Genomic DNA, 10831 nt, shown 5'->3' on the forward strand with positions numbered 1-10831 from the left:
AATTAATGGAGAAATTATTAAGAAATGGAAGAAACACTAGATGATTAATCTCCCTCCTCCTGAGTCTCCATGCACCAGATCTCACCTGGTGGGAAGCATTGACTGTATAATAGAACTGGACTGAGCAGGAGTGATGTCACCCATGGAAAATGCCTTAGTTCCAGCTCCAGCTAAATAAAGCCAATCCAGTAGCCATTTTCTGCCAAACCAGGTTAGTAAGCAGTGATTGGTGCGAGTCGGTCTGAGTCATACGTTGGTAAAGATTCTCATTCATCAAGGTTACTTTGTATATTGAAGTTGAGTTATGGCATCTCCGCCTAATGTCTTTTTTGAAACGTTTCACCACTCATCCAAGTGGCCTCGAAATGCTTAAAAAAGAATACATTAAGTCCAGATGCCTTGACTCAACGTAAAGGCAATCTGTGGATGGAGTTGAAAGTTTTATGTTGCCCAGCAACAGTTCCGGAATGTCACAGCTCTTGAGCAGATCTGCATGGATGACTGGACCAAAATAGCAGCTACAGTATGGTCAAATCTGCTGAAGGAACTGTTTGACCCTCTGTCATTGCCAATTAGTTACATTATAAAGAATTGAGGTGAACTTTTGTTTTTGACCAACAAATTCTTTTCTGCGCCGTTATGCAAATAAATGTATGTGATTTCCTGGATTCTCTTCTCACATCCCTTCTCTCATGGTAGATGTGAATCTAGGATGAGCATTACAGACATCTTACATTTTTAAGTGGGACAACTTGCAGAATGTGCACAAGTGGACGGGTGACGGAGTGTGTGTGTAACCAGGAAAAGACGGTGTGTAAGTGTGAAGTTACGTGTCTGCTTGTGTGTTGTGGAGTAAACACAGCAGAGACGACTGAGGCTTTGAGGATCAGCAGCTCTGACCGGTTCACACACACAGAGCTACCAAATCAAGCAGGTAGCAAAGCCAGTCTGACATTTTCCCCGCGCTCTGATCTGAGCACAAAAATCTTAACGGAAACACAGAGCATGAGCACAAACTGTGGCTGAAACATGTTAGCTGTTTTCAGGGCTAACACCAGGCTTTGCAAGGAAAAAAAGTAGAGCTTTTGAAAATGAAAACCTGATGGTGGCACAGTCTTTTTTTTTTTCTTGCATGTGCCAGGAGGAGCATTTGAACTTCAGACTGCTGACACAAAGAAATTCTGTCAATGCAGGCCCTCCATTAAACATGACTAACCTCATCAAAGAGCCAGTCTCTGTCCTCTGCTTACATTCAAGAGATCCAGGAAAATGCTCAACACATGTGTGCAGGCACTGTTTAGGCTGAGCCGGACGAACACGAGCCGGGTTCATCTTTCCTAGTGAAACCACATGCTGTTTACACTGGAGACAACTGTGTGTGTGTGTGTGTGTGTGTGTGTGTGTGTGTGTGTGTGTGTGTGTGTGTGCTGGTGCGAGCAGCTCCAGAGCATCTAAAGCTGCAGGACTCACTGTGCCTTTTGTTTTGCAAAGCTGTCGTATTTGTGAGAGGAGCACGTTGCAGGAAAAAAGGACGTCTGCATTCAGAAGGCCGTTCTGCATATTGTGCTGAGGCGGGAACAAGCGATCAGGGTCCCGGGAGCCAGTTCAGGGTTTGGGGGTAGGGAGAGTAGACTCAAGTATCTTCAACAACAAAAGATTTAAAAATGTTGGGGTTTTTTTTAGCACACTGTCCATGCTTCTTTCTGTTTAATTGTGACCAAGAGTGTTCGGTCCAGCCGGCTGGGACTTCAGAAGTCTGTACTGCAGGAGATAACTTGACCTTAAGTGACCTGGCACCCTAAGCAGCCTTAAAAGGACGGGAGGCAGAGGCGTCGGGAAGGAGGGAGAGCATGGCGCAGTGTCCCATCATTAGGGTAATGACAGCCAGGCTCAGTGGTATTTGGGAGACCTCTAGTGGTTATAATCTGACCATTTCATAACACGCGCAGGGCTAAATTATATATTATATATTCATCTTTGAAATTTTCAAAGTTCTTTCATTTTCAAATAAAAATCAGTTGAATGTGCATCAATGCACTCTGGAACTTTCTCAGTGCAGCAGGATGAATGGCGTCGTGAGGTCCAAAGTGGCAGCACCCATAATTCCACCTCCCACCCCTGACTGTCCACAGGAGGCGGTCTCTTTTGGAGAGCACATGGCATCAGAATGGATGCCTCTCACCCGCCCACAGACCGTTTTCCCTCCTGCTGTTGGGAGACGCTTCAGGAGTCTCCGGTCCAGAGCAAACCGGCTCCAGGATATTTTCTGTCTTACATCTGTTCCCCTGGCAGAGACGCCTAAACCTACACACACATACGCGCACACTCAGCGCCAGAGCTGAGCTGAACACATATACATGCATTTTATCAAGGGTCCATTGGAGATTTTATATAAAGATTTTTAATTTTTGAACATAGATTTCAATAAAATTCAGTTATAATAGTTTAGTGTTCCTTTGTTTGGTGCAAGGAGCAGTTTCAAACCAGAACAAAAAAAAAAAGATCAATAATACTAAAGATCTAACAAACAGCTAGGATTGTCTGCCGGCAGAGTTAACAACCGTAAAATCTCCATTTTTCATTTCATGAGCAAACAGAGAAAATGCTGCATATATTGATGGATTTGACATTATTCTACAATCAATTCAAGATCCACATCAAACTTTAATGTAATTCAAGGCAGAAACAGCTTCATCAAATGAAATCTCTCTATAAAATCTTTTTTTGTCAGAAAAAGTTGAAAAGATTGCCGTAATTCTCTTGGATTACAATAATTGATGAGGTCAGTGTGAGCTGCTCACAGTTTGTTCTTTTAAATCTTTTCTTATAATCAAAGAATGTTTACAAAGAGAATCAAACTACTGAAAGATGACCTTTGACATAAACTTTCTCATGAAAGCAGTTCTAGGTGCTGTGGTTCTTGAGCTCAAACTTACGGTGGCCCTGAAAGCCCAAATCATGTCAATAAATCCCTCAATGCAAAAACACATGAAAATTAAACTCACAATGACAAATAAAAAAAACAAAAACACACAAATAAAAAAAGCACGACATTTAAAAAATATAAACAAAATAAAAACTTAAATCCATTTAAAAAAAAATTAAAGAAACAAAAAGGGAAACAAAAGTGCATTAATGCAAAAAAAGTAGAAACAAAAAAAGGAAACGGGAAAAGGGAGCTATTATGGGAAACACAGATTGGATGATGACATTATTTGGCACAGCCACATCTCCCAGACAGTATTTCTTTCAGCTTCTGGCCACACCCACTGCAGAAGTTCAGCGATTATCCAATGCTGCTTTACCTTTTTTTCCAAACTCAAACGTAGTCATCCGATCAGCAATGTTCCATGGCACCTACCTCTTCCAGTTTCTTATTTGGTTTCATTTTTTAAGATGTCATTTAGATTTCTGGAAATTCCTTTTGTTTTACAAAACATTTTTTTTATGTTTTCATTTCTCAAATGTAATGTTACTTTTTTTTATTCTCCGTTTTGCTTTTCTAATTGTCATTGGGAGCTTTAACGTGTTTTTGCGTTGAGTGATTTGCACTTCAGGGCCACCGTACAAAGGGGAGGTCTTGTCACACAGCATGAGGTAAAGGCTTTCTTTTGTCTGGGTCGCACATGTTCACTCTGTAACTTGGGACCAGCAGCAAAACCTGCTTGCATCCCACGGCGTTCCGGCCCGCTGCTCACTGTGCAGAGAAGGCTTTAAGGAGCAGGTCAGCAGCCAGTCCAGGAGAGACGACTCCTCTGGTGACCTTCTCCTCCAGGTCAGGTAGAGCCTCCTTGACTTTTGGGTGATTTTGGAAATGACAGAGGACGTTCTCCTGGATCAAAGTCCACATCCACACCTTTTGCTGGGCCCTCCGTCTGTCCTGCAGCTCGCCGCTGCTCAGCATGGCGTGCCTGTAGGACTCCATCTTGGCCCAGACTTCTGGGATGCCCTCAGAGGTGTAGGAGGAGGCGCGCACCACCTTTGGATGAAGTTTGTGATTGGGAAAGTGGGGTTTCATAAAACAAAGATATTTAACTACATCCTCACTTTTGTTAAGGGCTTCTTTTTATTGATCATCTCACTTTTGTGCTACAAATGTTCATAAAACGCCTGCTGCTGCAAGAATCTGCTGACAAGAGCTTCTGCCTTAAGTGCATTCATTTGTCATAATAAATGGCATAATGTAAAGTACAGTTTGGCAAAGAATGGATTACAAACGATTTAGAGAGTTTCTGTCAACATCATTAAGAGGACACTTTAATGAGAACTGCTCTTTAGTCCAATAAAGAAAAAGTTATTCCATGCACCAGAAATGGACTTTTACTAAAGTCACTGTTCATTCAGACTTTAAACATTGGGACCAGGAAAGACCACGGCCTGCAAAGTAGATCCTGTTTCAGAAACATAACCAACATCTCAGTATGATAACGCAAAAAAGAAAGAGCTTATATGTGTGGAACTAATCTGTTGTCTGGGGAACTGCCAACATCTGAAATGTCTTCCAGGTTTCGGCTGCATGGCACTTTCGTCGATTTTCTACTTTTTGCTGACGTCTATTATTCACCAGAAAACATCATCTCTCTTTGCCCACAAAAGTGAACAGTTCCAAATACAGTTAGAAAGAAATCTGCTCCACTGTCCAACCAGAAAGTTCTTTTAAAAAAACAGGATTTTTTGTTCTGAGTTTGAAGATGGAGTTTCAGATGTTTCCTTTGTCCGTTTGTTTCCCAGGACAGGAAGAGTTTACAAAGCTGATATGCCATTTCAGAGGTTTGCTTGTGGGGCAGCCTGGTTCACATTCATAAATAACAAACACAAGGCTGACCCTGAAGGATGAAGCTGCCGGCGATTTCAGATTTTTGTGATGCTTTCAGCTCAGCACAATGTTACTGTGAGCTCTTCCAGTTTTACAGGCTGCTGTGCGGTTTAAGTGCAGTTTGTGTGGTGAAACACCGTCGTGATCATTCTGATCACAGTGTGTTTGAAATAATCAACAGGAAACTGCAAGTGGTAAAAAAGAAAGTCTCATCTGAACCAGCAAATTCACACACCTTAGTGTTCCAGGATTTAGTCCTTCTCCTCAGCAGCTTCAGCGCGCTGGTGTACTCCGTCTGGATTCTTCTGGCCGGCACCACAAGGTCACCATCTGACTTTGTCACCACAACCAGGTCTGCCCTCTCAATGATGCCCCTCTTGATGCCCTGGACAAAGACCTAAGCTTTAAAACCACACTTTAGGTCTGGTTTCTTTACTGCCTGTCCAGTTTATAGACGTCATCTTTTATGTTTCAGCTCTTCTGTTGTTCTTCACCACACTTTACTTATGCAAATATTTTAAATCTGTACTATGTGTATCTGGGGGATACTGCTGGTGGTTATAGGTTGGCACATTCAGCCATCAGTGAGTGAACGGAGCTGTGACTGTAAAGCACTGTGGGCCTTTATAGTTATATAGGGCCAGAAAATGCATAGAAGAAAAAGGAAACGACATCAGAGATATATGAACATTTGAAATGGTTTAAAGAAAGACGTCAAATGTTTCAGATTGCAGATGGTTTTATAGAGAAGATGAAGGAAAAACACGTCCTGGACTATCAATTTAGTGGAAATCAACTATTTTGTAGGATTCAGAAAGTTAAAGGGCATTGTGTTCTACATCTACAATGAATAAACAAAAACATGTTTGTTCTCAGCACAAAAAAGCAAGATCAGTTTACAAAAGAACTGATATCTGCAGGCAGACAACTCTGACCGAAAACTGTTTATCCGCTTCGTTCATCGCCGTCCTGATCAAAGTATGACCCTATGTGTCACAAGAGTGAGAGCGAAGAAGACAAATACGTCTGCATGAAAACAAAGCATAGCATCAGAAATAAATGCAAGTTTGTTTCTATAAAAGGTCAGAAAAATGAGATACTTGTCTGTTGCTTTATAAAAGAGCAAAAAATAACTTCTGGATTCTTGTGACGGCTTGTTGGACAATGTGGGCGGTCCTAAAAAAGCGGATTGATCACATTAGGAAGGAGAGACAGAAATAAAAAGATTTGAGTCAAACGCTGATGTTTTTACATTAAACTCCAGGTTGTTAAATACAATTATGATAAATTGATGCAGTTTCATTTTCAGCCATTACAACAGAGAACAAACATGAGTGATATACATAAACCCTCAAAGCTCCATGTCTCGTCCGCCGCTGAACAAGACCAGAGGTTTGAGGAAAAAAAAAAAAAAAAGGTGATCTTCCTCGAACCCACCTGGAGTTCATCGCCCCCTGCTGGTGGAATCAGAAGCACAAACATGTCCACCATGTCGGCTACAGCAAATTCAGACTGTCCGACACCTGGAAAAAAAAAAAATATATATATATATATATATATATACATATTGTTGCTGCCTAGAAATGAACAAATAAATCATGTCAATCTAAATTTATTCATACCCCCCCTCCTCAATCTAATTAAGTCTCCTGATCGGTTACATTAGCACATATTCTGTTGCACGCCTGTACAGTGAGAGTAAAATCATGCAAATTTTAATCAAGACTTCCTGAAAAGCTGAAAAAATGCTTTTGAATAATCATGAGCTTGGACAAACTTGAGATTCCTCACAGTGAATAAATTTCCTCCTTGAAAAAAAAAAAAGCAGTTCTGATGCGCAGATGAGACTGGCACAGCTTCGTCCCTAATAGTTTCACTCAAGACCGCAAGAGAGTCAGAAGTACCGCGAATCCTTTTTGGACAGCTACTTCCTACTTTTTATGAAGCCGTCCAAACAACATTACAATTATCTTTAGGCTAATAAACATGATGCTGCAGCGGAGGAAGGACATTTGGGATGAGGCTCACCTACGGTCTCCACGAGGATCACGTCGTAGCCCGCCCCCTCACAGAGAACAATGGCCTCATTAGTGGTTCTGGTGACACCGCCGAGCGTCCCTGAGGTCGGCGACGGTCTGATAAAAGCATTCATGTCTCGAGAAAGCTCAGTCATGCGAGTTTTATCGCCCAGCAGGGAGCCTGCAGAAGCATTGGAGTCGGTGAATGACTTCAGCTTAAAGAGCTAATTAGGAGAAGAACTCATGAAACTGTGATGTAGATGAAAGGTGTCAACTCTTTAAAAAAAACGTGACAAACTTTGCATTAGTTCTGACAAAAAGTGTGGTCAGATGTTACCTCCTGTGGTGCATGAGGACGGGTCAACAGCCAGGACAGCCACTTTGTGACCACGCCCCGTTAACATCTTCCCCACTACCTCAATGAAGGATGACTTCCCAGCACCAGGGGGACCAGAGAGCCCTGACAAATCAGAACAGAGAAAGAGCACTCATCCAACCCTTTTCTGAATCCCTTCCGGGGTTGCTGGGGTCAAATCCAGCTACCTTTGGGCAAAGGCAGGGTACACCCCGGACAGGTTGCCTTCAATTTACCTATGAAGCATGTTTTTGGATTGTGGGAGGAAGCTAAAGAAAAACCTACACATGCACCGGGAGAACCTGCAAACTCCACACAGAAAGGTCCCGGCAGGGATTTGAACCACTCACTGTTAGGTGAGAGAGATAACCCCTTCACCACCGTTCAGCCCACTCATCAAACTTACTGATGGTTTATTTGAGAAATCCACAACTCACTGAATGTGCATAAGACCAGTTTAAACAAATGAAACCTAAAAAAATCTGACTGTTAATAACAAAATGCATTTAAAAAATGAAGACCCTCAACAGACCGGAATCTTCAAAATGAGATCAATCGATAATCAATATTGGAAAATGTTGTTTGGAGTGAGACACAGTAGGTTTATATTGATATAAGGGAAAAACAACCAAGTTCCATCACAGCAGACAACACGCATGTGACGATCAGTCCATCATTCCAGTCCAATATGTGGAAACACTTTGAATTTAACAAAGACATGTGACCATACAGTGTGCTAGAATGTTCTAAGAATTTTCAGTTTGGATTATTTTGATGTGGAAAAACAACAGTGGGCTGAACTTTAGGAAGCTAAAATGTGAATAGATTTGACATTAATTCTTGTTTGTTTACATATTTAATTTACACTTGATTATCTTGCAAGAAATACAAGGAATCTGGAAAACTTCACCTGCTCTGTTCTGTACCAGGTATTTATCTCTGAGTCACTGGTTGAAGTTTTAGCTAAAGATCAATGTTAGGTCAGTGAATCGGATCGTTCAAAAGAACCAAAAACGACTGTGAAGCTTATCGTTAATCACAAATGACAGGAATCGGATCATTAAAATGAATCGTTCCACGTCGTGCACTCAGATTGTTAGGCTGCATTTCAGTCAGGCAGAAAATCAAGACTTGAGCTTAATACAGAATCATCTTTTTGTAATGAAATATTTGAACACAAAGTGTTTAAATGATGAAATCATGCAAAGTTTTTCCCACACATTCACACAGTGGTTGAGGTCTGACATCTATAAAGTTCAATCCTGATAGAAAATACATAGTGTCAGGAGGGACAGAACCACATACAAACAAAAAATATCAGACATTTTAGGTTAAAGTGCACCCTCCACAGCAGAATGTGGTGAATGGTACTCACTATGCCAGCTCACTTTCATATAACTATCCTCAGAACCCTATCAGAGTACTATAAAAATGAATTGTTCCAAGCACACGTACCTACTCTGAAAGCCACTGGCCTGCCTCCGTTGCAGCTCTCTTGCGTCCGGCTGTACGCCAGCACCCTCTGCAGCAGCACCTGAGCCAGCTCCTTCTTCCTGGAATGCTGGGTCTCCACCAAAGTGATGGACTCTGCTAGAGACGCCCGCTGCCCTGAGACCAGCCCATCATAGAGTCTGTTCAGCAGCCTTTGCTCCGGCCCGCTCAGCTCCTGCGTGTAGTGTCTGTCAGCGGTGCTGCTCACGGTCCTCCTGTGGGGACAGCTGTGACCCGGGATGCTGCTCTTGTAACACAGCAGGGGAGCTGGGAGGACCCCTGGATGAGGGTAGCAGGTCCTGGTGACCTTGTGGACTGAAAGTGAGGGAAAGGCGAAGTGGCGTAGGAGGCAGAAGGCAGGCCGTCTCATTTTGTAGTCATATGGGGAAGCTGGAAAAAACATAACTGTGTGTGTTGGCTAACAACTTATTTTCTGTCTTATTAAAGCAGTGACAACATTTTAGAAAATCTTTTCCAGATTTTTAGGCTAAAAATAATTGAATTTAAATATTAGCATCTATTGGCAGGCAGTGACATGACTACATGTCTGTGGACAAATAAATCCACTGACTGGGTAACGATAACTTCTGCAGGTAAAAAAGATTTATGCTAACTCAACACAACAACGGTTTCGTTTATCCTCAAAAGATAATTTGACTCACCAAGTTAAAAATAAAAAACGGTGTGAAAGTTAGTTACCCCTTCAGTTTAAATCCCAGAGATACCTCTGAATTTGCACTCGTTGATTTGGGATGTAACAAGTTACACACCGACCTTGCTTCATTCATCTACTTCCGGTTTCCGGTCAAATGGGCACCGCCCACCAAAGCACTTCCGCTGATTTTTTTCCTTTCTTTTTTTTGTGTGTAAAAATTTAATAACATGAAATTTAACCGAAAAACTTATTTGATATTTGAACAATTTTTAAGTAAAAAAAAAAAAATCGATGTAGTCAATATGATCATTTTTGTACTATTTGTTATCTTGTTTACTTTTCATATGCTGTCTATTTATTGTAAACTTACACACTGTACATACAGTATTATTATGCTGTCTATACTTATCCTCAAGTATAGTTAATAAAAAAGACTAAAGGTGTACTGCTTTATACAACGGGTAGTAGACCTGAAGTTTATTTTGTCACGCATATTTGAGTTTAGGTAAGCAATTTCATTGTTACAATGAAAATGACAAATAAAATGAATTATGAATCTTGAAAGCAGAGTAATTATACCATAGACCATGAACATGTAGTGAAAATGTACTAACTGAATGAGACAAAAGTGAAACATTTTTAAGTTTACTTTATATTGATAGTATTGAATAGTACCGGTAAATTTCATGTATTCTGTTACATGTGTAATACACTTAAATAAACTACTTGTGCAATAGGTGTTGAACAAAATAAAATCAAAAGCTTCTCTATTGATAGACAAGGTTTAATGTGAGTTTGAGTAATCTATGTTTGCAGTTTGGTGAGAGCATAAATTATACTTTTTAATAATTAAGAATATAAATGATTGGTCTATCTTACAAATCAGTGGTATTTTTTTACTTCAGTTCATGATGCCAAAAATATTTTTAGTAGATAATTGCAGCAAACTGCAGTATTTATGTTAAAGGTGTTTTAATAAAGAAAACCAATACTGAGCGATTGAAGGGGTAAAAATGTGTTTTTTTAGAAAAACGGCACACTGTGCATGTAGTGTGTAAATTCAGCCTGTGACAAAACAAATCCTTTAATGTTTATGTAATGTGGCTTCTTAACTTAAGTGTAATAGCTGTCAAAAGAAAGTTTATATCAATAAACTCAGTAGGGCATCTACATGATTCATTTGAGGAATAACCAATAGAAGGCAGCCTGTCGATGGACAGTTTGAACCAGCAAGTGGCAGCAAAGTGTTTCTGTTAAAGGGAAAAAGAAACTTATCAAGCCTGACAAAAGCAAATAACAACCTGATGACTGGTGAAAGTCTAAGAACTCAGCCATGTTCTCCCTACCATGACAAAGGTGGATAAAGGTGGAGAGGATTTCATGTAATCCATGGACACCAGTGAAGATCACAAATCACTGAAAAAAGGTTCAATGGGTCTAGATGACCCAACTCCCAATGTTAAAGTGCCTAGGAAAGCACAAGGGTTAAAATGCTC

At 40.7% G+C, this 10831-nt stretch overlaps 1 protein-coding gene across 2 annotated transcripts; it reads right to left on the bottom strand.

Moving 5' to 3' along the window:
* Window positions 1-2378: 2378 nt before the first annotated feature.
* LOC101173367 (metabolism of cobalamin associated A) lies at window positions 2379-9506 on the bottom strand. 2 transcript variants are annotated; one of them, XM_023957606.2, is made up of 7 exons: window positions 9380-9506; window positions 8645-9070; window positions 7172-7294; window positions 6845-7015; window positions 6254-6339; window positions 5052-5201; window positions 2379-3979 (listed from the first exon to the last, which is right to left on the bottom strand). In XM_023957606.2, the coding sequence occupies exons 2-7, from the start codon at window positions 9048-9050 to the stop codon at window positions 3695-3697; spliced, it is 1221 nt and encodes a 406-aa protein (XP_023813374.2). In that variant the 5' UTR covers window positions 9051-9070; window positions 9380-9506; the 3' UTR covers window positions 2379-3694. The 2 variants fall into 2 exon arrangements, with proteins under 2 accessions (XP_023813374.2, XP_023813369.2); XM_023957601.2 differs by having other exon boundaries at window positions 9343-9487.
* Window positions 9507-10831: the final 1325 nt, after the last annotated feature.

The sequence above is a fragment of the Oryzias latipes genome (assembly GCF_053564925.1).
Source record: "Oryzias latipes strain Hd-rR chromosome 1 unlocalized genomic scaffold, Olatipes_Hd-rR_3.1 chr1_Y".
In the NCBI taxonomy this organism is placed as follows: Eukaryota; Metazoa; Chordata; class Actinopteri; order Beloniformes; family Adrianichthyidae; genus Oryzias; species Oryzias latipes.